This window comes from Sitophilus oryzae, unplaced genomic scaffold (genome assembly GCF_002938485.1).
Source record: "Sitophilus oryzae breed Bouriz unplaced genomic scaffold, Soryzae_2.0 scaffold_494_pilon_pilon, whole genome shotgun sequence".
NCBI classification, from domain to species: Eukaryota; Metazoa; Arthropoda; class Insecta; order Coleoptera; family Curculionidae; genus Sitophilus; species Sitophilus oryzae.
In genome coordinates this window covers 1,649,690-1,677,146 of record NW_022147078.1, presented here as the reverse complement: position 1 = coordinate 1,677,146, position 27,457 = coordinate 1,649,690, and the positions used below count along the sequence as shown (strand labels likewise).

General features: G+C 32.4%; 1 protein-coding gene across 4 annotated transcripts in view; it reads left to right on the top strand.

Annotated features, from left to right (window-relative positions):
* LOC115886533 (trafficking kinesin-binding protein milt) overlaps window positions 1–27,457 on the top strand; it is an 83,938-nt gene that overhangs the window by 47,227 nt on the left and 9,254 nt on the right. For 3 of the 4 annotated variants that reach the window (XM_030905736.1, XM_030905734.1, XM_030905738.1), the window contains 10 exons: window positions 4,150–4,254; window positions 7,006–7,082; window positions 7,151–7,400; window positions 12,160–12,276; window positions 14,823–14,953; window positions 17,790–18,091; window positions 19,682–19,831; window positions 19,886–20,023; window positions 22,703–23,050; window positions 23,682–23,992. In XM_030905736.1, coding sequence (XP_030761596.1) covers window positions 7,032–7,082; window positions 7,151–7,400; window positions 12,160–12,276; window positions 14,823–14,953; window positions 17,790–18,091; window positions 19,682–19,831; window positions 19,886–20,023; window positions 22,703–23,050; window positions 23,682–23,992 — 1,798 coding nt within the window. In that variant the 5' untranslated portion in view covers window positions 4,150–4,254; window positions 7,006–7,031. Of the gene's footprint in view, window positions 1–2,290; window positions 2,543–4,149; window positions 4,255–7,005; window positions 7,083–7,150; window positions 7,401–12,159; window positions 12,277–14,822; window positions 14,954–17,789; window positions 18,092–19,681; window positions 19,832–19,885; window positions 20,024–22,702; window positions 23,051–23,681; window positions 23,993–27,457 lie in introns of those variants that run through there. The other variant, XM_030905735.1, reaches the window with a different exon arrangement.

Here is a 27,457-nt window from a genome sequence, read left to right as displayed (position 1 = left end):
TAATGTATAAACAGAACAATTTTAAATTTTAATGAAAGAAAGTGGTTGGCTCATTACAAACCATCTACAGGGTGACCTAAAAATATAGTATGTTTTGGAAAAATCTTACAATTTTTAAATGCTTATAAACTTTGCCAAACTGTCGTGGCATGTTTTAGTTTTGATCCTTTTAAAAAGAAATAGCTTTAGATTTTACCACTGAAATCTAAGACTACTGATACCGTGTTATAAAAATATGGTAATTAAGGGCTTACATATATTTTCCTATTTAATATAATTTTGCTAATATCTTCGATTTGAAAGAAGATATCAAGATGCGGTTTTCACTGACTTTTTAAGCTTTCATTACTCTTTACTATCAGCTAAAATTACATATACCATCGCATTTTTTTTTTTTGAAAAAACGCGCAATGTTTGTTAATTTGTAAGACAGCGCCCCCTAGCATCTACGTTCAAAAGCTTACTATTATTGTTTATATGGTATAATATAGAGTAAGAAACGGTCTTTTAAACGAGCCCCCGTTAGATGGATTCCGTCCATCCAGTCCGGAATTATTAATATTTAAATAAAAACAGATCTAACCCCACCACTTTATTTTGGTAGATAGGGGAAAATGGTTCTAACAAAAAATATTCAGAATTTACTGAAGATTATGAAGCTATTATTTATAGTACCCCTTATATAGGCAAAGTTGTGTAAAAACTCCATTTTCTTATTTTTTTTATAGCAGTTGCGCCCTCTAGCGGCCATTCTACAAATTTGAAAATAATTTCCAGCATTTTCTCATGGTCTCTTTAGTTATGAATATTTTTTTCCGCAAGCCTCACGGCTAATACTTTCCGAGATATAGCCGAGAGCTATTCTTAGTGGGACACCCTGTACAATAACTTTATTATAAGCAAAGAATATAACAGTAAATCAACGCACTAGAATATTTTTATTACAAACAAAAAACCTCAACACTGCACTTTAACCCTCTTTATTTTTCCAATAGTTTATAAGTTTTTCATATATTTGTAGCACCCTGTATCTGTTTTCGATTTTAGCGTCATTTTGTATTTATCCAATTAATAATTAAATATTAATAAATTTATAAAAAAATAAAGATAATTTGACTCTAAAAATTTTAAATTAATTTATTGGAATTGAAAAGGTTTTTGATTTTAGTATAGCATGTATTAGTAATATATTAAAGGGAAATTTTTAGAGGGGGGCAAGCTGGGGCAAGATGTTAAATTAGTTTCGTTATTAGAAAGGCTTAATCTACCTTGTGATATATATAAAGTCTTGGCCAACTTTGGCCATTTTTTTATTTTTCTACATACACATTTTTTTGCTACTAAATATAGTATTTAGCAGCAAAAAAATGTTTATATGCCTCTTATATACAATTGTTCTCCCAAACTTTTGTGACTATTTATATCTTTTATTTTAAAGTGAAAACAATCGTTTGCAGGTTTGCACTAATATGTATGGTTAAAAAAATTTATTAATGTCTTTGCCAGTTTTTATAAAACTTGGTTGTTTCACAAGAAATGAATACCATAATTAAGTCAGTGTAATATCTTCATTTGAAACTTTTCAAACAGACATATAATTAAAAATATTTTTTTGAGTTGGATAAAATATAACGGTCTGGACTTTAAGTAATTCAAATCTTCTACCAAAATTATTTAATTTAAAATTTTATTTTTAAGTCAATGTCCAACATTTTATATTGGGTCTTTCCACCGTGCGGCGGTATGAGTTTAACCGGTAGATAAATGCCGTCCTAGGGCGGCACACTGTATTTTAATCACCAAATGCCGCCGATAACATAACCCAATATCATTGCATTTTCATTTTTTGACTTGAATTTTGCCTGAATCATCAGAGAAAGACGAAAAAAAGAGGGTGAAACCAAAGTTTTAAAAAAATATACCGCCGAGCCGGCGCCGGCGGTATTCTTTATATATTTAGCAACAGCCGACGCAAAAATTACCTCGTTGTTCGGCGGCATTAATATTAATGAATATGTAAACACGTCTATATACCGGCGGTATTTTGTCAATTGTCTATACATACCGCCGGCGGTATTTTAACCAGTTTGTTATTTTTAAACTTCGCGCTTTTCGAAAAACTACGATTTTCCGAGCGCCAAAAACCATTTTTTGTGTTTTAAATTTAAATCTGCTTGAATTTGAAATGTTTGCATAAAGTCGCCAGGTAGATAAGTCAGTACCTGGCGTTGTAAGTAAACGAGTAAGTACCGCATGTTCTCTGTTGGTACTGTACAGCCAGTACTAATCGGTACGCTGTCGTGATCTGATCAACGGTATGCGAAAAAATATTCAACACAGACCGGTGACTGTTAAGTGACGTGCAAAATTATTGATTTTATGACGGAAGATTTTCGAAATGTTGAGTTAAAAAGTGTACTTTAGACGTTTTTGTGATATTTGAACGAAAAAAAAAATAATATTGAAACATTTTTTTTGTCACTTTTGAAAAAGTGACTTTTTTTCGTAAAATTCTCTTGGATGTGTCTTATTTCTTATAAAGGTTTGTTAATAATTACTTTTATTTTTTTATTTGCACTTGTGGGTGGCTATATTATATACAGGGTGAATAAATCGAAATCTGTAGATTCTACAGAGCGGTTTATTTTTTAAAAAGTACGACTTTGACAGGCGATATTAAAAAAACGTATTTTTTGGAGAAAATTTAGTATCATCGTGTAGTACCTACCATACGATCGAAAAAAAACGGCGTCGAAGAGAGGCTGGGGTATGACAGACAACCGATAATAATGTTGGCGATGTCAATCTCTAGGCGTCATTTAGTCAAAATTGACATGAAACTTAACAGTAACTTGAAAAATTAACAGTAATTATAGAAAAAATTAAAATAGGATAGAACGTCTTCAGATACATAAATCTATTTCCAAAAAAAAATTCTCTCGAATTTTAAACTATGCACCATTTAAAAATAATTTTTAATCGATATAAAAATAAATTACGTACCACTTTTTTAAGACCAACTGGCAGTAAGGTCCATTAAAAAAATAAAGAAGAGTACGGGCCAGGTAATGAGGTCTAGAGCTTGACCCCGCCAAAATTATCATTGACTATCATTCCCTAGCCGTCTTTGACGCCGTTTTTTTTCGATAGTATGGTATTTTAGACAGTTAAAGTGGAACATCCTGTAGAACCTACATTCTTGGAAATTCTTAATGAAAATTTTATCTTATTTACTATCTTCTGACCATTACATACTTCAGTGCCAAAGTAAATTATTTTTAAATAATTTAATGATTCTTTTTCTTGATATATTTAAGTGCATACCTAGTCAGGCTGGCTTATTTTTAAATTAAGCTTAAAGGGTCTATAAAGGTATAACCCTTAATAAAAAGGGAATTGCTGCAAAGTAACTTCTTGGAATGCAAATTAAGTACGACTATATTTTTCGTACAACCAAATATTGTAAAGATAACAACACTATAGAATATTATTCTTTCCTATAATACTTCCTAGGTATTTCTTCCTTTTGTTGGGAAATTCTATTATAAATGGGGTCATAAAACAGGACCAACATCAGTGTTTATTATACTATACAGGGTATAAATAAATAAGGAATGGGGGACAAAATACTTTCAAAAAACATGATATTTGCCCTTAATGGTATACATTAGGCTTTCTTGTCATAGAGAAAGTTCAACATTTTTAATTAGTTTTAAGAAAGTGCCGAACTTTAAGTGATTGTAATTACGTTTATTATTAATTAAATCGATAGTTTACTAATTTTGGTCTACTTCTGATGGCCAAGGTTATTTTGCAAAGGAAAATTTGCTACATTTTTTTTTGGTTAAATTGTTATTAAATTTCAAACGGAATTATTTCTACAGGTCACTTTTTTAAAAACATTTTGTTTGCTACTAAATATAATAGAATAGTAAAGCTCCGTCTACACAATACGTCTTACCGGTCAGTCAAAACGTTTCAAGTGCCGGTTCGAGGCCGGCGGATAGGCCATTGACAGTGATATGGCCGAGGACCGAGGTTCGGATTCTCCGTATACGAAGTAGACAGTACAGGCTTTATTTTACATTTTTCTATTGTGACTCCTAAAGATTCGAATAGAATTAGTGATATTGGTTTTATTTTTTGCAGGATACGAGAACCAGGACTGGTTCATACCCTCTCCAGCACTCCAAATTGACGAAGCAGACTTGAAATTATCGCCGGATCAGATCCGTGAGACCCTCAACTATTTTCGTAAGTATTTCCCCCAGAATCCCTATTCTTCTTATTATTAAAAATTCTCACGACCATTCCGTTTTTAGAATTATTTTTGACATTTTGAAAGAAGAAAACAAACAACGTTTATAAATAACTGTAAATTTTATAATAATTGAGCTATTTTGTTTTTTATTTTCCTATTTTAATTGTAATGAATGAATGAATCGCTTGTAAAAAATTCGCAATACAAATTAAAACGTTTTTTTTACAGTGAGAATATTATGAATCACGAGGTCTATCAGTTCAGAGATTATAATATTTTAACTGTTTGTAAAGAGAACTGTGATCTGACTGCTAAAATGGATGACGTTATACGTTAATTAGTGTATTAAATAGATAAGGTTATTATTACAATAAAATTAGATTTAAAACTAGACTTATCTATCTTTTTCTAATACAAAGTTTCGATATTCGCAATAATGTCACTGTTAATTTAAATTCTGGCACAATATCTTCTAGAATTACCTCTAAAAAACAATTTTAGAGTAAATAATAAATAACATAAAATAAACCAAGAAAATCACAACAAATCAGCAAAATTTCAAATCAAATTCAAATGCGTCAATTGAAACGTCAAACAGAACTGTCAAAAATGGGGTTCATGATCATAGATAAAAGAAAATAATCTTCTATTAAGATAGATATGAAACTTAATAGTAAAATTTTGGATCAAAGCGCCCCTCCGTGTTCTTAGTAGAGACTACGTTTAACCCAGCGCCTTCGCCTTTTCTGCTGTAAATATTTTTTATGTTTATATTTGATTTCAAAGGATTTAGTTTTAAAGTTACACTGATATATTAGTATATCAGAGTAACTTTAATAAAACATAAGAATATATATATATATTTTACAGTTTATTAAATATAAATTTTGACTACAAGGTAGAAAGTAAATCACAATATTTGATAAAACTTATAAGTATACCATTTTTACAGTTAATAAATAATAAAACTATTTCTGACTATGATATTTAAAATTTAGATAGATAGAATATTAAAGAATATACCGGATATTTGGCAGACGCAGGCCCAAATTCAATAAAAACCAAAATTTTTCCTGCGAAAATCGGGCTTTTTTCACAGAAAAGGTATTTTTTGATTTATCAACAATCATTGTCAAGTTGACAATATACAGGGTGTTTTCTAATTAGTCTAAAAAATTGTGGTGTGATTCCTCATGTGTTCTTAAAACAATTTTTATATAACTATTGGGTCTAAAGTACTTCCTTTCTGATCTACAGGGTGTTAAAAATTAAAAAAAAAATCGATATTTTGCTTAAAATAAATGGTACACTACGGCTTTTTTAAAGAAAATATATTTTTTTCTTGACTGGCCATCCTTTTTCAACAAAATTGATCTTTTGAGTTTTTCTTGTTCATCTAACGGTTGCCGAGAAAAAAATAAATATATTTATTAAGAGCCCGTCTTAAGCCGTTTTCTAACGATTTTTTATTTTTTAGATTAATTAGGAAACATCCTGTATATGCATATCACAGGCAACCAAATAAACTAGTAACCTCTAAAAATTATTTTTCCTACCACTAGCGACATACCGTGTTTTTAGTGAGTACTAAATTATTTTATCAAAACTTCACCATATAAGTTTCCAGGCAATGGTTCATGATGTCGATTTCATCTCTAACTGTTTTATTGAAAGGATGAAACCATAGATAAAAGACTTATACTATTAAATAGATAGGCAACTTATAATACGTAGTCGGAGGAAGAAATACTAACGGAAGAGAGGGGTGCGGGGAAGGGGGGTTGTTTTAGTTAATTTAAAATAAATTTAGACATACATGTAAGAACACTTTGTGTGCTTTTAATTAGGTCGAACATATTATAAACGATAAATCAACTTAATTAAAAGCATACAAAGTGTTCTTATATGTCGGATATTAATTAAAAAATATATTAAAAAGACTAGAAATAGTATATATATTAAGTTGTTACAGTTATAATTTAATCTTTGGCGGTTTTCAGCAAATAGCAGGCAGTTTTACATCATTTTCCTCCCTTTGTTAATCCCTTTGAAGTGAATTGGAAACGGCTATATAATTTTGGTGTAGGCAAGATTCCCAGTTTGTTTCCGTTTGAGACCTGAGATAATAAAAACAAATTAAATTAGATGTAATAATCTGCTGATCATGCTAATATAACACAACGCGCGTCCTTAATTCCTTACATGCACCGTAAAAAAAATTAAATAACTGCTCAGCAAGTAGCATTTATTAGCAGTACTAATTTAAAAAATCTATAACTGTAAGTAGATATGTTTAATTTACTTACCATTGTATCCTTCGGAAACCAGGTGTACAACAATTAAACTCCATGATAAAAATAATAAAGAGTCTATACAAAACACAAATTGTCCCACCATTTTTAAAAAACATTGTCTAAAACAGAATACTGGCAAAAACTCTGAAGGAATTTAATTTTACAATAATTCGACAAATCAAAACGAAATCAAACCGTAAAATTATAACAAAAGCGTCTCTGAGTGACAGTTAAAAATCAAATTTTATTATTGTCAGATATTGACATTTGCATTGTTAATATTGACAGTTTTGATATTTTGCGCCTCTGCATCTTGGAGGAAAAACTATTTTTAATGAACCGTCATTTCCATTTAAGTTTCCCAGCCATGGATGAAACAGACTACACAATATGAATGAAGCTTCTTTCACACGGTGTAATGTTTTTACTGATTGTATCTTTTGTTTTCAGTTCTATGTAGTAACCGTGTAAGCCAAATGACCAAAACCTACGATGATATAGAAGCAGTCACCAGGCTTCTTGAAGAAGTAAGTCCAGCCAGACTCTACAAAACCCTCCCTATTTATCAATTTTATCATTTTAACACAAATTCCAGAAAGAAAAAGACCTAGAACTAACAGCACGCATCGGCAAAGAACTCCTACAGCACAACAACAAACTAGAGAACACAGTAACGTCACTGGAAATCGACTTAAAAGCTGCTCACGAGAAAATCACACAGTTCAGCCATGAAATCCAGAAGAAGACTGAACTTATCCAGATACTCACCAACGACATGGATGAGTCCGTGTTTGATACTGGAACTTCGGGAAGGATTAATCTGGATTTGATGCAAAAAAGAATAGGTTAGTGGTGGTAGGGATGGGTGAATGTATCGATATATCAAAATATCGATAGTTTTTTATCGATATTTTGTTATATCGAATATATATTTTATTTATATATATTTAATTATAATATTATATATACAGGGTGTTTCAAAACAAATGCGAAAAACTTCAGGGGGTGATTCCTTGTTGAAAATAAAGGGTAGTTTGCTTCATAAACGTTTGGTCAAAAATCAACCATTAGGGAGATATCGCGGTACAAAGATGGCGGAAAAATAATGTTTTTATTTTTTATCTTGAAAACGAAAAGAGATAGACTAATAAAATTTTATGGAAGTATTACTGTTATGAAAACACACTTTCTGGTAATTTTTTCACTTTTTTAAAATGAGTGAAGGGGTTGAAATAAACTACCCCTATCATTCTTGTTAACGAAATTTAAAGAAAAATCTTATCAAACACATGCAAAAAAAATAATTTGGATAGTATAGTTTGTTTAGAAACTTTTTTATCTCTTGTATTTTTTTGATAAAACTCACCGATTTGAAATTAAAAAATAAAATGTAAAGCATTACATGTCAGGACAAAAAACATTTTTAGATAAAGAATCTAGTGGGCAGCTGTAATTTTTTTAGGAAAAAATCTAGTCGGCCGCTGTTACTTTTTAAGATGTTCCTAATATTATTTTATTTGACATTACTCTACTGCAATACGTTATTATCTAGATGATTATTATTATCGTTATTATCACTAGATTCTTAATCTAAAAATGTTTTTTGTCCTGACATGTAATGCTTTACATTTTATTTTTTTAATTTCCAATCGGTGAGTTTTATCAAAAAAACACAAGAGGTAAAAAAGTTTCTAAACAAACTAAACTATCCAAATTAAAGCATTTGCATGTGTTTGATAAGATTTTTCTTTAAATTTCGTTAACAAGAATGATAGGGGTAGTTTATTTCAACCCCTTCCACTCATTTTAAAAAAGTGAAAAAATTACCAGAAAGTGTGTTTTCACAACAGTAATGCTTCCATAAAATTTCATTAGTCTATCTCTTTTCGTTTTCAAGATAAAAAATAAGAACATTATTTTTCCGCCATCTTTGTACCGCGATATCTCCCTAATGGTTGACTTTTGACCCAACGTTTATGAAGCAAACTACCCCTTATTTTGAACAAGGAATCACCCCCTGAAGTTTTTCGCATTTGTTTTGAAACACCCTGTATATATAAATATATGTATCGTTTTTAGTACGATATACCAAATGGTTACAAAAACTTTATTGGTGCTTAATACAACCCTGGTGTTTGGTTGATCCTTACCACTTTTCGTCTCGCTAACTCGTGTGTCACGGCCTTGAATTTTCACTCTCAATGCGCGTAAGGAAGTTATACTTCAAAAATATTAGAGACTTTTTTTTAGTGAAATAACTGGATTGATATTTACGTCAACTGACTTTTTTCTGTCATCGTCTGTCGATGAGTGGTGAGTGTCGTTTATTTTCGATCATACGGTGTATTCTTCTCTGTGCTCTGTATCAGAATAAAATCTTCAAGGCTACAATGGGTAAGGTAGATATTAATATCACTACCGATAGCCTTCAAAAGCAAAGATAGACTTTGAAATTGGCACAACACTTGCCAAGTTGTGCTTCGCAAAGTGCGGGTCTGTGACATTTTCGTTGTATTTTTGATTTATCTTTTCTCTTACATAACAGATCGGGTAAGATTCATAAATAATAACACTCACTATACAGTTCCAAAACTTTAATTTAATTCAACTAAACGAATGCCATTTAATTATAGTAAATTCCTTTGACGAAACAAACATATAAATTATAACCTTAAATGCTGTTGTTACAGCATATTATATTATCACATTTGAGAAAAGGTAATAAATGTTTATTTTGAATAAATAGTAACGCAGAATACAGTGAAACTAATTTTATTTTACTATAATTAAATATAACAAGATAGATTCCATGATGATATACCGAGTGTTGAATCGTCGAGCGGGACATAGGAAATCCCATGTAAATTTTAATGGGGTCAATTATTGACTTCCCTAATTATTTTAGAGAATAATTCTATTTAGGTTTATTGAAGATCACTAAAACTCACATTCAAAAGAATAACTTTAGATATTTTTGATTAGCCCGTTTACGAGCTATCGCCGATTTCTTTTTAAATATTTCTCCTTTCTTATGGCCCTGTATTTACTTATGAGCACCAGTCAAGGTAAAAGATAACTGTCAAATGAAGTTGTCATTTCAGAAATTTATCTATTTAGTGCTTTTTATTATTATTATTATTAAAAACTCATACCTACATCGAAAATATTAGCCATGAATTACACTATCGAAGAAAAAGTATTAATGATTAAATGGTTACAGTTGAGGGTTGGAACCTTTGGTGTTAAACAGCAAAATAAAAACACTAAATCACCACAATACACCAAAACACTTTTACTTTTACACTGGACGCGCGTTTCGCTAACCATGTTAGCATCATCAGCAGATGATTATAAACTAAAGTACAATCTACAAGTTGAGCGTTTATATACTCGCCCAGTGGGCACCGAGTGGGCGTGGCAAAACTAGCCAACCGAGTCAGAGCCAACTGAGCGTAACAGTTAGATTTATAGTAGGAACAAAGAACTTGAAGGAATTGGACCGTTGTCTCTGTTCATACTATCTTTACATTTATTAATTCTGATGCTTTCATATGCATCTAATTGCCTGTAATTTGAGACTTGTTTAATTAATTTTAAATTATTATGATCTATACAATGTTCTTTATCAACAATATGTTCGGCAACGCAAGATTTATCCGGTCTACCATATCTTATCTGAGCTAAATGTTCTTTAAATCTAGTTAATATTGATCTTCTAGTTTGCCCAACATATTTCTGATTACAATAATGGCGGAAATCTAACTGTTACGCTCAGTTGGCTCTGACTCGGTTGGCTAGTTTTTGCCACGCCCACTCGGTGCCCACTGCGCGAGTATATAAACGCTCAACTTGTAGATTGTACTTTAGTTTATAATCATCTGCTGATGATGCTAACATGGTTAGCGAAACGCGCGTCCAGTGTAAAAGTAAAAGTGTTTTGGTGTATTGTGGTGATTTAGTGTTTTTATTTTGCTGATTAAATGGTATTATCAAGGAAATAGTTATCAAAAGGTGTCGGACATGTTTGCTGCTCTGTATCCGAATAGACCGATACCTGGAAAATCTACAATCGCCAGGTACAATCTACAAGGAATATTCAGAGATTTGAGACCAAAGGTACCCTAATAAATAGCTGCAGATGTGAAGCAAGGCAGGAACAAAGAGAAGATGCAAGAAATGATACCGACTTGGAAGTTTTATTGTGCGTGGAAGAGAACGATGGAAAGATCAGCACAAGGAAACTTGAGGATGAAATAGGAATAGATCACGCTACAGTACGTCTGCTCGATCTGTGTCTATGAAAGGAATGCGGACAAAAAACATTTAAATCAACAGCAATATATGTTATACGTCGACTTGACGAGTACGTTACCGCAAATCGCTCCGCCCACTCATTTTATTGGCTACTTGCAAATTTGTCGAATTTTTATTGATTGGACGCGTCGTCTAATTTTTTACGAAAAACATCGGGAGAATATCGTTTCCCCTCTCACGGATACCCCGTAGCTACAGAACGGACAGACGTACTGTACAGCGTTTTGAATTTTAAATTATATACACGTTATCTATAAATATTATTGTAATTGGGTGGTAACCTTATTCCTTATCTCATGTTTACATTGTCTATATTTTTGCTGTCTGCTGCGTATTGTACTTCATAACAATTGCATAAAATTTGATCGACTCCATGTTTAATAAGATTATTTCCTATTAATGATACCAGGGTAGCAATAAAAGATTGTCAATTAATTGAATTCTAATAGTGTTAGATTGTATTAAAATAAAATAATTCCATATTTTTTTTATTATTAATGTGTATAGGATAAAACTATTATTAAATGTTCTTTTCCTTAATTTATTATCTACAATATATAATAATTAATCTGGTTATTCTATCACGGAAATAATACCGAGAACGTACGTTAAATTATGATTAATTATTGTGGAAATGGTTGTAAGTTAATTTTTAATAGTTTCAAATAAATATGTTTTGACAATGTAACAATTTTCAATAATCATTATAGGAAAATGAATTTTTATCAACCCCTTGTATAATATTTGGTAAATTGATTAAACGAAAAAGCCTGGTATTTTTTAAAAACTGTCTTCTTAAATTTCTCATACTTATTAATTCACAATAATGTATAATGTATATTATCGGAAAAAAAAACGGCGTCAAAGACGGCTGGGGAATGACAGTCGGTGATAATTTTTGCGAGGTCAATCCCTAGATGTTATTTAATAAAAATTGACGTAAAACTTGCAGTAAGCGCCATTATGGGCTAAAAATAAAGAAGAATACGTGCCAAGTAACGACGTCTAGGGCTTGACCTCGCTAAAATTATCATCGATTGTCATTTCCCAGCCGTCTTTGACGCCGGTTTTTTTTTCGATTTTTTTTATTTCTTTTCCAAAGTACTTTTCTAACGACCACGGTACTTTATCTATCGATAAACAATTTTCTTCATACAACGCCGGCTCAAAGTACTACGGGTACCACTACGTACATATATCGATTGCATAACCAGATTTAACGCGAATTTAGTCTAATTCTCGATTCTGAATGGAGATTAACGCTAACCGGTGCATTCCTCTCTGTTACAGCTAACCTACAAGATGAAAACAAGGCCCTGAAGAACGAGTACTGCCGTTTAGCTTCTTGTGCCGACGACATAGAAGCTCAGGAACAAAGATTGTTGCAGGATTTGACAGGACAACTGAGTAAGTACCTGTGCTCTAACTTTAAGATAGATTAAGAATGTTTTTGCTCCAGAGAAATAAGTGAAATTAGAGGTGTTTTATGTATTTGTTGATATAGAATCTCAAAGAAATATATACAGTAAAGAGCTAAATAATCTAGGCTTTTAATTAAATAAAAAAAACATGAAAATATGATTGGATTTTTTATGTCACAATTTTCGATAACTATTATCACTCTTTAACAGCCGTCTTTGACGCGTTTTTTTTCGATCGTGTGGTAGTATCACAGTAGTATTACCAGTTAATGTTTAAAACTAGTATATGTTGTATACAGGGTTATTATAAATTAAGAGAAACATTACTATTGGTAACATTACATTATTACTTTCATTTAAATCCCGAATAACTTATGAAAAGGAATACAAAAATTTTCAAAAATGGAAGCAATTTAAAAACGTGCGAGAAGAAATAAAGTTTTTAACTTATCCTCGCTGTTAAAATATTATTTAATCTACCCTTGTGGTTAAAGTACTATTTTATCTACTATTTTTGACAGATTATTTTGACAGACAGGCATTACAGTTGAGGGTTGGAATCTTTGGTGTTACACAGCAAAATAAAAACACTAAATCACCACAATACACCAAAACACTTTTACTTTTACACTGGACGCGCGTTTCGCTAACCATGTTAGCATCATCAGCAGATGATTATAAACTAAAGTACAATCTACAAGTTGAGCGTTTATATACTCGCTCAGTGGGCCCCGAGTGGGCGTGGCAAATCTAGCCAACCGAGTCAGAGACAACTGAGCGTAACAGTTAGATTTCCGCCACTAGAGTAGTAGGAACAAAGAACTTGAAGGAATTGGACCGTTGACTCTGTTCATACTATCTTTACATTTATTAATTCTGATGCTTTCATATGCATCTAGTTGCCTGTAATTTGAGACTTGCTTAATTAATTTTAAATTATTAAGATCTATACAATGTTCATTATCAACAATATGTTCAGCAAGGCAAGATTTATCCGGTCTACCATATCTTATCTGAGCTAAATGTTCTTTAAATCTAGTTAATATTGATCTTCTAGTTTACCTAACATATTTCTGATTACAATCTTTACAAGAAATTTCATAAATACCCGACCTTTCCAGTGGAGGTGTTTTACCTTTTGGATTACCTAATAATTGTTGTAATTTATTATTAGCACTATACACAAGTTTATAATTGACATTCTTAAAAATTCCTTTTAGACCACGGGATAACTCTCTATGAAACGGTATCGAATAAACAGCGTAATAGAGAGATATCGCTAAACCGAATAGCGTGCATGGACGTTAATAAGGCCAGGTGTTATTTCCTTTACGTGAGGTGGTATTAACTCTCTTCATTTATAGTTATCGGATCGGAAAGAATTCTGTTCGCGTCGCGTCCGCTATTTAAACTTAACCTAACTTTGAAATTGTTTTGTCTACTAGGTATTTTAAAATTAAAGGGCTAAAGTGCTTATTTCGAGTGCTTTATTGTTCAACGTCTGCCAGTGGGTTTAGGGCAACAAGCAACAAATTCTCTTAGAAGGGCTAAGTCGTCATCTTTATAGGTTCTTTAATATTGGAAGAGGTGGAATCAATATTTTGGGCCATATTTATTTAATTAAAACTAACTCCAGCTACTTAAATATCAAATTACCTAATAAAACTAAAGTAATAATTCAAAACAATTCAAACATAACCTAAAATAAAAGATCTCGCCGGCCGGCCTCGGTTGTCAAATACCCGCACATGCCCATTTAAGCAATTTTTAAACGTTATTTAGAAATAGCGCTTGGTGGAATTGATCCGCAAATTACGTCAGGCGGTAACGTTATTAGCGGGTGTTGCGGTAAAAATTGACTCGCGCATATCGTAACCATGATAAGGTACGCGTAAATACTGCATGACGCTATTCGGTTTTCCGATATCTCTCTAATAACTGTGCCGGTCAGGCGCTGTGCACAATTTTAGAGGCCATAAGAGGGCGTGCTATGTGCGCAAACTAGTAACCTAACTAGTGCCCGATTCCGAAAATTGGAACCACGAAAAACAATAAAGAAAAAACAAAGTTTACACATTTTTTTTGTTTTTTACCACCATGAAGAAGTCTTTTTTTACTAATGTTTTTTTTTATTATTAAGTATTTATAAATTATAATTTGTAGAATACTTATATGAATACAAAAAACAACCTTTAACTTTATGCGTGATACAAACTACGGCTATAAATCTAAAATACCAGTTTCTGTGACAGTTTAATATAAATATACCAGTAGTTTTAGCTAATTGCATGTATTTCCGTTAATTGATCAGTTATAGAGAAAATTATCTCCCATTAAATATTCATTTCATTAACTTAAACTATCTTGTAGTAAATTACAGTAGTAATCATATCAGCTATTGTTATGTTTATTAAACGATAGATACACATATTTATAATAATAGTTAATTTTAATAATAACCCAAACTCAAGATTACCTATTAATTTTTTGAGAAAACTATTTTTTTTTGCAAAATTTATATTTTTATTACAGCCTGTGCAAACTCCAGCATGGGATACTTAGCAGACGAATTGGACAGGGTGAAAGAAGAAAACAGGACACAACACGAACAGATTTTGGCTTTACAAGCGCAACTACAGGACACTGAGGACAAATTAACAAAGGTTAGTTACATATGAGTTAGAGATAGTTGCCGATAGATCTATTGTGTCTTCCTTTCTTGAGTTAGAATTCATCATACAGTCTCAGGGCTTTGATAAAAGCCAGTATCTGAGACGGTTTTACAGAGGTTAGTTCTCCTTTCAAAGTGGTACATTGTGGGTATGTCATCCACTGGGAGTTGAAGGATTCGAATTTTCCTTTTGAGGATATTCCAAGGTTTAAAATGATTGAAGTAGTGATTATAAATATCCATATTTGGTGACTAAAGCTTAATTTTCATGCATCCGTTGTCCGACAATACGAAGATACGATATTAATTTTATCGGTTGACTTTAAAGACTTCAAGTGGTCCGAAAATTACGCAGTTTTTTAAATTTATTGCATTTTCATGCCTCCGTTCATCGGATATACGATTTCCCTGTGATTAGTATGATTTTATATTTTCATTTCCATAACGATTTCGCTGTTTTACTTATAGCCTAAGAGCTAACAACGTTTTCGAGAGAGAATTTTAAGAAAGCTGGTTCTCTAATATATCTTTTGCTATGCTCTCCTGAACAGAGTGCGGAACACGCATATTCTCCCGTGATCGGATAGTGAGGCCAAAATTCGATCGGCGGCCATACTTTGGTGACAAGATTTCGAGGTGACACCGAGCGAATTTTTATGTTTTTTGTGACAACTGTTTTGTTTTAAATTTATAAACTGTGTTGTTTAGTATGGTGAAATGTTCAGCGTATGGCTGCAAAGGCCGAAGCGAGAAAAAAGTGGCTGGAATTACATTTCACAGGTAAAAATCGATACACAACTTTTGTTATGTGGTCATAAAATGTACATTTTTTCATTATAGCAGTAAAAATATGTAAAATGCTTTTAATATGTCTTGTACCACAACCAAACCAAACTATTTTTAATAATTCCAAGTAATATTTTCAGTATCCTGTAATTTAATAAATGTTTGAAACTATAAATATTGCTACTCAGACCGGATTTCACCAGTGGCGTAGGGAATTATAATCAGGGAAATACAATTTCTGCAATAAACATTTTTTATATATTTTACATATAAAAATGTATAAAGTATTGTTATCAAATATGTAAAATAATTGTAAACTATAAAAAATTAAAAATTCTAGTGATAAAAAATCTATATGTATAGTTATATAAAACTTAAATTTACCTGCCAAGATTTGTTGGGGGTGGACAAACTTGTGGTGGGCTACTTGTTACTACATACATATATTTTTTTAAATATTCTTTCAAAGAATTTGCTAATTTAAGTGTATAATAATAGTTTCAGTGAGTAATTAATAAAAATTTAAAAATAAATAAAATAACACAAAGCTTTTAGAATTGGATTATTTTTTTGTGAATAAATTCGGATATTCTTAAAAATGGATATTCTTATGATTGAAGGTAACAAATATTAAAAATTACATTATTCATTGAATCCGTACGCAAGTGTGAAGGGTAATGGCTAGATTCATTATTATACCGTATGGTCGAAAAAAAAACGACGTTCAGTTGGCTTGTAAAGACGATCGACGACATTCCCCATATAATTTTACATATAAAATGACAGCGATCTTCATTTCATAGCCATTGCTGACGCCGTCTTTTTTCGATGTCGTTTTGTATAGTTTTTATGTAATTTTATATGTAGAATTATATGGGGAATGTCATCGATCGTAATTTACAAGCCAACTGGACGTCGTTTTTTTTTCGATTAAACGGTATAATAATGAATCTAGCCAATTCTCTTCACACTTGCTTATGGATTCAATATTCAATGAATAATGTAATTTTTAATATTCATTTCTGAAATTGTCAATTCCAAACAAACAAGACGCCGTTTTTTTCGATCATACAGTATATATGTATATACACGTTTAAAATATATGTTATTACATTATTTTTTATTTAATTATACATTATACACACGTTAATAAATAAATAATTGTCTTGATAATCAGTCCACTGTGACTGTTAAATAAATTTTGCATTATCGACTTAGATATTCTAATATTATAAAGGTGAGACTATAAAATACAAAATTGTATATGCATTACTCAAAAATGAACGATATATTAGTTTACGTTTTAATAAATATTTTGTACCGTCTAGGTACAAGCTAATTTGTGATGCTACGCCATTGGAGAATTTCGCGTGGTGACAACTTGCCTCACTTTCAGCTGCTGTGTTACCTGTCCCCTCTCTTTCCTTGTCTAAGGTGCGGACCGTCTGGCTGTCGGTAGACGTTGCATTCACTACTGCGCATCATAACTGTATTCAACATCTGTTCACTACTGCGCATCACAAATTCGCCCTGTATTTTAGGAACTCAGGAGACTAGGACAAACCTATGCGTAGCATATTTGGTTTCATAAAAAAGTAGCAAAGTAATGTGAAAATCGTATCGTTATATCTCAATTCATAAACGGAAAATCACATAAAACACACGAAAATGGAATACCCTGTACAGATGTGATGCGCAGTAGTGAAGCGCAGTCGTCTACCGGCAGCCAGACGGCCCGCACTTTGGTCAGGAGAGCATAGCAAAAGATGTATTAAAAAACCAGCTTTCTTAAAATTCTCGTTTTTCCAACGTTGCTAGCTCTTGTACTATTATGTTTTTTTAAGGTTAAATTAATTTTGTCAAAAAAACGCATAAAAATCAAGCTTAATAGATATATTATTATCAATTGACAGTAGAAAAAATCCTATGATAAATTTAATTTTTCTTTGATTTTTTTTAAATATAAATAATACTGGAACGCCTCATTTAAAAATCTCTTTTTTCACGCACATTTTACAAAAATATCGGTTTATTCTTTCCAGATTTTAACGGAAAATATCGAAGTCAACGGCCTCCTTCAAATAACCAAGGAAAACCAGGGCAGTCTAGCGGTGGAACTGTCCGAATTCAAAGCAAGATATTACGAGGTGGAAGCCTTGCTCAGAGATGCGCAGGACCAGATCAGGAAGCTGCGCAAAAAGCAAATGCCCGGCGCCAGACTTAGCCTGTTTTCTTCGCTCGGCGCCACTGGGATCGGACAGTTTGACAGTCTCCAGAGCGAGTTGGAGATGTCGATGCATTCGGAGGGTAGTCTGGATTCTGGCATATCCAATTCTACCGATCTGTAAGTAATAATTAATCGTTTGAATTATTTTCCCCAGGACCATCTTGGCTTCAAATTGTCTCCGTAAAGACACATCTACATACTAACATGGTCTAAGAAAAAAATATTTTTTTAGACCATTTTAATAGCTAGATATGATATACAGAGTGTAAATAAAAAGTACCTGATGAGTAGTTCATACCTAAAGTAACCTGATTAAGCTTGACCGGCACAGCGTTGTCCACTTTTATATATTTTCTTTTAATCAAAGTATTTTAGGGAACAAAAATAAATTAATTATAAATATATAAACAGTTATTATGTACATCAACAAAACTCACCTTTTAACAGCATAAAAGCCCATTATTACCGCTTTTCCATTCAATCTATTCTAATAAAGTTGCGATGAGTTTTTTACGGCTATTAAGTTATCTTGTACACTTCGCACTGAAAGAGGTTCTAAAAAGAACAATGTTCGACTGCAAGGTCTGCTATAGTCTGTGAAACGAATAACTTTGAATTTGACAGTTCCCGCGGGCTTTTCTAGTGTTAATTTTATTCGGTTAGCAACTTGCAGTCATGCTGACGCAATGCCGTCTCTAATAGAACAGCCACGGAGCGAGATTTATGACGTCACGCTAGTTAGATACTACAGATTCATAAATATGTTGTAGAATACATGGAAAACATAATTATTCCTCGTATTTTTCGTTTGTATTTTAAAAATGATATACATAGGTTACATGAAATATACATAATATACAGTTAATAAATACAATATATATATATATATATATATATATATAATATATATATATATATATATATATATATATATATATATATATATATATATATATATATATATATATATATATATATATATATATATATATATATATATACCTATTTATAGTAATAAATACTTTGGCAAATAAACTATGAACCATACAAATGCAGCAAATGTTTTACAATATACAAATAATGAATAGGTACATAAGATAATGGGTAAAATGTAAAATATATTTAAAATTTTGGGGTTTGAAAATCGATCTAATTTAACAAAAAAACATTCAATATCTACTAATAGTGATGTATTATTATTTGCATTCGCAAAATTTATATGTATATTTTGCAAGTATCAATGTTCGAAAAATTATATTTGCAAATAATACAATATCATAGAAAAAAAGGCGTCAGCGATGGCTATGAAATAAAGATCGCTGTCATTTTATATGTAAAATTATTCTAAATTTTTTTATTTTCTTGGGATTTAGGTTCGGGAAAAACGCTGATTATTATTATAAAAACGCTGTTTTCGTTTGGTTTTTCATTATGTTTTTGGTTCAAAAAAACGTTTTAGTATAACCAAAAATACGAGGAATAATTATGTTTTCCATGTATTCTACAACAAATTTATTAATCCGTAGTATCTAACTAGCGTGACGTCATAAATCTGGCTCCGAGGCTGTTCTATTAGAGACGGCATTGGTCTAAAAATCACGCCCTCGATTACGTAACTAAAAGTTTAATTGATATGAAATATATTAGACCATTCTAAGAACTAAATATCTAATGGGATTACTGATGATTTAATTATTTTATTTACAGGCCTCAATTCAAAAAAGTATTCGAAACTGTCAGATGTGCTTCCCAAAATTCGCTCAGCAGCACGGAAAGCCTGGGCAGTCTGCATTCTTCCATGGGAGGTTACGTTAGCAGTTCCAGTGGTCAACAGGGTGGACCCAGGATGACCGTGAGGTAGTACCAACATAAAAAATCCGAAAAAAATGGTTTAAATGTTTCGAATTGTAGGTCGCAGGGTGGTATGGGTTACAGAAGATCGTCATCCTCGATTTACAGCAGTAGTTCCTTAGGATATCCCAGCATTGACTCTACCGGTCAGTCAGATAACGATTCTATGCCGACTACGGACTCTGAAGAAGGATACCCGTAAGTAGAGAAACGTTTAAGAGTAGAGAGTTTTTAAGCGCCTAATAATCATATACGATTTCTCTTTTTTTTGCCTTGAAATTGACACTAAAGCCTATAAACCTGACTAAATTAAAATTTGGCAAAAATGTTTAAATTTGTTGTTTAAAGCGATTTTTATTATCTCCATGTTGGTAACATTGCGCCGCGATCTGCAACGTTGTTGTTTATTATTTGACAATTATCATAATGTCAGTCATTATTTTGTATAATATTGTTGAATCTTTCGTAGTAATTCTTGTTTTTTGCCGATTTTCAGTCTTTTTTTAAAATTGTAACGTTTTTTATAAACATTACCACTGCGAACGGCAGCTTTTCATCGGAGAGCAGTCGTGGGTAAGGTATTTCACTAGAGAGAAAACTAATCAATAACTATAAACAAAAAAATATAGATATTGAGCACCAGGCATGTACAGAGAAAGAAAACACAGTTGTATATTACTTAAAACTAATGACTATATTTATTCAAGATGGACTGTGATGGTAAATAGCATTGTACAATTTTAATAATTATTATAGTGGTTATATGTCAACGAAAGTGGTGTTGAGAAGTGGTGTGACAGACCTGAGTATCAAGAACCGCCACAGCCAGAAATAAACATTGAAGGAGAGGAAATCTACGTGGATACCAACAAAATAAAGACCGCTATAATGTCTTTAAAGAATAGAAGAGCATGTGGCCCAGAGGGAGTATATGCGGAACTCATAAAATCTGGAAGCAAAAAACTGTTTAGCATGTTAACAAACATAGTTAACCAATGTTTAAATTGTCATCCAGTACCTGAACAGTGGAAAAAAGCATATATCTCCTCTATATATAAAAAGAAGAAGGCGGAACTCAAGAACTTGGAAGATTCCATCCGCAACCTGGAATGGAAATCTTGCAATGGTCTAAGACACTCGAAGAAGTTTCTGAGGGCTTATGATCAAGAAAAATCACAGATCTTCCTGGGTCTGAGTAAGAACAATCTTCGGATTGTCACGGGGTTTTTAACAGGACACTGTCTCCTCAATGAACACCTCAGTAGATTGAAACTAAGAAGAAACGGCGAATGCAGATTCTGTGGGGAAGATTGTGAAACACCAGTACACCTCATCACTGAGTGCGCCGAGACGATAACCATTCGTGCCATGAATTTTGGTATGACTGATATTGGAGATGGAGAACTACCCTCTATAAAACCGTCCCAGATACTGGCTTTTGTCAAAGCCCTGGGACTGTATGATGAGTTATGATTCAAGAAAGGGGGACACAATGGATCTGTAAGGTCGAAGTGATTAACCCCCCTCCCACTCATTCTAAATTCTAATATATAAAAAGGGCACAAGGAAGGATCCCAATAACTACAGGGGAATTTCGGTCACCAGCACTATGAGTCGCCTCTATGGAAGGATACTGAGGAACTTAATTGAAGAGGAATACTCCAGCTACGAAGAAGAAGAGCAGAATGGTTTCAGAAGCGGAAGATCATGTACAGATAATATCTTTGCATTGAAACAGATCATCGAGAAGAAATTTGCAATGAACCAGGAAGTTCATATAACATTCATCGATCTACAAAAAGCATATGATACAGTGCCAATAATAAAATTATGGGAAGTGTTGCACGAATCAAGAATTAACGCAGCTCTGATAAAAGCTGTACAAAATCTTTACCATGGAGGAAAATCACAAATAAAAACGGTCAACGGTCTCTCAGAGGAAATTTCTATCACTAAAGGGCTCCGACAGGGTTGCTAAACTATTTAAAATTTATATTGCCAAGGCCTTACATCTATGGAAAAGGAAATGTAACGGAATGGGTATAGAACTAAATGACATATGCCTATACACCTTGCAATTTGCAGACGACCAGGCCACAAACGACAAAGATGACATGGAATATATGGTGCGGAAAATAATTGAAGAATATGCTAAATGGGGTCTCACAGTAAATACAGAAAAAACAAAATACCTTCCAATTGGAGCTAATACAGAAAATCTTATTTTAGGCAATAGTATGGAAATTAGGGCATGTGAAGATTACAGGTACCTGGGATCGATATTTACAGGAGATGGAACGGGCGATAGAGAAATAAACAACAGAGTAATACAGGCACGAAGAGTTATCAGATGCATAAATGGCATTCTATGGAGCACTGAAATTACAAAAAAACAGGAAATATAATATATACGAGACACTAGTTAAAAGCATATTACTCTATGGATGTGAAACATGGCGACTCACTGAAAGGAATAAAAGGAAATTAGAGACAACAGAAATGGACGCGATTAGAAGAGCAATGAGAATTTCACGGAGGGATAAGATCAGAAATGAAGACATTAGACAACAGATGGGAATAGAGGGAACAATAGTAAATGATATAGAACAAAAGCAATTAATATGGGTACGGCCACGTTCAGAGAATGCACAATGAAAGAATTCCAAACAAGTCATTCATTGGATACCACCTGGTAAACGAAAGAGAGGACGTCCCAAGAAAACATGGATGGAAGGAATAAGAAGGTCGATGAGCGAGAAAAATCTGACCGAAGATCAATGGGAAAATCGCACAGGGTGGAAGTTAGGCATCGGACAACGTCGTAGGACGTTCTGACCCGAATTTATATATATTTAACAATATACCTTTTATTTTCAGTGGTCCTCCACGTAAGGGAATACCAGGCGTTCCCGGAGCTACAGAGCTAGAAGCGGCCCTGCAAAGGCTCACCCCAGGCGCGGTCTTGGCCAGGAGAGCCAACCTCCAAACTGGCGCAGGCTATGGGGGATACGAGGGCGAGAACTATTTACCTTTCGGTTGTCGCACGCCTGATAGTCTTATGTCAACGGGATCGGGCAGTAACTACTATGGAAGCACGTGGAAATTGCCTGAGAAGCTGCAAATCGTCAAGCCAATGGAAGGGTCGCAGACGTTGCACCACTGGTCGCAGTTGGCTCAGCCTACGTTTGGTGGATTACTGGAAGAAAGACCGGGAGTGAAAATAAGGTAAATTTTAATAAAAGTAACTGGTTGAATGATTTGGAATGATTGGGACTAATCAATTTGATGGTTGTTTTGATTTGTTTATGTTTTTGTGTACTATACTAAGAGCTGGCAAAGGTTAGTTTTCGGTCGATATTTCTGAGATATACAATGCGTTTATAATGGACTGAAGAAAGAGAGAAGCAATAATTTTCCCTATAGCTTGTAAATTTTTAATTTCAAGTTAGAAACACTACTTGCGCTTTTGGTAAAAATAAGTGGAATTGAGTTGGTCTTCGACAGTGGTTGCGCTATTACAACTTTGAATTCAAAAATCGATATCTCGAAATCCATCCCAGAAGTAATTATCGATTGTAGTTTTTTTTTTTCAAAAACTCTCTTAATATTTTTGCTATATTTTCTTCGCAGACAGTTTGTGAAAATCTTTACAAACAAAAAAGTTAAAAAATAACACCCTAACGATATCCTTATAATTCCATTTCAGATGATCAGAGACATATCTAATGATTTTATCTAATTATATTTTTTGAAAAAAAAATCTTTTGAATATAAACGGTTTGCGATCGTGATTTTACTGTGCTTGATAGGGAAGCATTTATTGTATATTACTATTTGTTTCTTCTTTTTCCTTCAGAGGCGGCAAAGAACTGGAAGACATGGGCCTGGAATGTTACGGCCTCAGCGACCTGGAAGAGGACGAAGAATACTCCAACCCTGGCAAACTCTTCGATGCCTCCGCCCACACCTTTACTTACACCAATAGCACGGTGATGCACCCCGATGACGGCACCTTCGTCACACCCAGCAACAGAGGTAGCAGGGTTGTATCGGTCTGTAGCAGCATACAGAACTCTCCCCCTCAAACGCCGGCGGCTTTGAGCAGGAGGAACTCCTGTAGCACGTTCTCTACTACGCTAGGGTTGGCCAAAATGCTTAACGAGCGAGGTATGTGCTATTTGATGTCCTACAGATTACTCAGTATGTAGTTAGATCATAGTTTAAGGAAAAGAATAGTTGCACTCTTGCAAATATTTTCTGTCGGTTTTTGCAAGCTGGCAGGTTGCAAAGCGTTTCAGTTAAATTCGGTCCGTCGAGCTGTGAGGTTCGAGCGTTGCGTCCGAGCACAGGGACGGATTGACAAAAAATGAGTGCCTTACTGTGCGCTGCTATTAATTGTGGAAATAATTCCAAAAATTGTTCTTTGAGTCTTTTTAGATTTCCATCGGATGAAATCGGCAAGCTGATAGTAATTATCAGTTAACATTTAATTATATTTGTTTATTTTAGAACCTGAGATATTATGTAATTAATTAAATGTTATTATTTTTTTTAGCATATGTGCAGATTTTAAAAATAGTTTTTTAGATATACAGGTTGTCTCAAATATGCACATGAAAATATTTTTTGGTCAGGGGATTTTCCATAAAATTTTCATTTCAATAATAATTTACGAGGTAATTTATATAAATTGGTTTTTGAAACAATTTTAGAGTAAATATTTTGTACATCTAAAGTCTCCGCAAATTATTCATATTTTTTAATTGAAAGAATTTTATAATAGCATAATCTCTTATAAATTTAGTGGACTGTATTTTTTCATGTTTTTTTTATTTATTTTTTATTATAAGTGGTCATAATATATAACAATATTTTCAAAATATTATAGACAAAATATTGAGTTTATATTTGAGGGAAGAAAAGTGCCACACCTAGCTTTAAACCACCGTAAATATACAGGGTGGCCCATTAGTGCGAGGAAGTCCAATATTGTCGTCGTTGTCGAAGATGTGAAAAAAGTTTTATTCATATGTTTCAAGGTTTATAAAGAGGTGTATCCTAAAATATTTTGTTATATACAGGGTGTCACAAAAAAAGTTATGGTAAAGTTAGTTTGATTTTTTTTATTATTTTACATCATTCCATATACATTATTCTATATTGGGTATTTTTTTATGGCGTCACCAAAATCGCAATATTTAAAATGGTATATCTCAACTTTTTTAAATGCGACATTCTGTATATTATTTTTCTGTCAGATGCAGAATTAAAAAGTGAACATTTTTTTATTGATTTAAAGTGTTTCTAAATTTTTACCGCTGTCGCAGAGATTCGCAGTATTATATTACATATGGCTCTTTCAACAGTAATTTTTTTTCAAAGCCACCTAATATGATCTTTGTCTATCTTGTCTTGTCAAAAAATGTTCACCTTTTAATTCTACATCTGAAAGAAAAATAATATACAAGGTGTTGCATTTAAAAAAAATGAGATACAACATTTTTAAATATTACGATTTTGGTGACGCCATAAAAAATATCCTGTAGATGACGAAGTAAACTTTTCTACGCGAATTTATTCCGATACATTTCATTTCATGTTTAAGAAAACATATCAAAGTATTAATAAAGTTATATTCACTCTAGTTTTTTACCACTTTTCGTATATAATGTTTTTAACCAAAGTTTTAGTAAATAAGAAATAGATTGGCAACACCGCAGTGTGCTTTAAATAAAGACAGTGTACTATAGCATAATTTTATGCCGAATCCAGTTATCTACAGAGAATTTTAAACTTGCTTTAAATAAAAAAAAGTCGTAGAAAATCTCTGAAATACATAATAATATAAAAATATATCATTATATATTTTTTTCCGCATTTCTTCCCATCAGAAGATTTTCAGATACAGAATAATTGTTACCTACACGAAATGTGAAAATATTCTGTTTTCAAGCAAGTTTTTACTCGATGACCATTTTTTTTATTTTATTTTATTGTGAACTCATATTTTCCTAAAAACATATCTGTGAAACTATGGCGAGTGCCACGTCTATCCTTTGCCTAGTTAATAGACCACGACTATACAGCTACGTCGTCGGCTACGGAGGCGAGAACAAGGTCATATAAAGTGGCAGAAAAAGAACAAAGGATTTGACAAGGAGTAAAACTACTAGTTTCCTTATACTATGGTTAGATATTTTGTAATGACAAAATATACCGAGGTATCTAGCTGTGTATTGAATAGGCTGTAGTTGTGTGCTGTAAATATTACTAAATGTGCTTTAACGTAGCGGGCTTGTTGTCGCACTCTCTCACCTGATTCTTAAGCCATTGTTATTATACAACCAACAGACCACACGAATTGTTGGTTAGATTCAACATTTCTTCTTAAATAAATTTTAAGGAGCGTTAACATTATTAGGCATTTGCATAAAAGTGTATATTTTGGATGGTATAGTCTATAAAATGAATAACTTTGAATTTTGACCGTTATTTTTTACCAACATGGCATCTATAAAACCCCCCTTGTCAAAAAAGTTACTGATATTCTTTAAACTGAGTGCCTGAACGAATCAGATAGGTAACTCTTTTTACTTTCGTGAAATAAAAAAGGAAAATAATAAAACAAGTGACAGTTCTTCCTCTCCTTGCAAAAATCAACACGAAATGTCAAAATTGACAAAAGTAAAATGTCATCAGCTTTTGACATTTCTAAATATTAGATCAATGGCGTCTCTAATAGAACAGCCACGGAACGAGATTTATGACGTCACGCTAGTTAGATACTACGGATTAATAAATATGTTGTAGAATACATGGAAAACATAATTATTCCTCAGATTTTTGGTTTGTATTTTAAAAATGATATAGTTTAAATGAAATATACATAATATACAGTTAATAAATACAATATAATATATACCTATTTATAGTAATAAATACTTTGGCAAATAAACTATGAACCATACAAATGCAGCAAATGTTCTACAATATACAAATAATGAATAGGTGGTACATAAGATAATGGGTAAAATGTAAAATATATTTTAAATTTTGGGGTTTGAAAATCGATCTAATTTAACAAAAACATTCAATATCTACTAATAGTGATGTATTATTATTTGCAATCACAAAATTTATTTATATATTATAATGTTTACTGCAATTAATAAACTAATATAAACTTGTCAAAAAGATGACCACATATTTTTTTAAATTATTATTCTTAATACAAAAACTATCTACATTGACTATGGAGTACGATTTCAGCCATATTGTAAAACATTTGCTGCATTTGTATGGTTTATAGTTTATCTGCCAAAGTATTTATTACTATAAATAGGTATATATATATATTGTATTTATTAACTGTATATTATGTATATTTCATGTAAACTATATCAATTTTAAAATACAAACCAAAAATACGAGGAATAATTATGTTTTCCATGTATTCTACAACATATTTATTAATCCGTAGTATCTAACTAGCGTGACGTCATAAATCTCGCTCTGAGGCTGTTCTATTAGAGACGGCATTGCGTTAGCATGGCCGCAAGTTGCTAACCTAATAATATTAACACTAGAAAAGCCCGCGGGAACTGTCAAATTCAAAGTTATTCGTTTTACAGA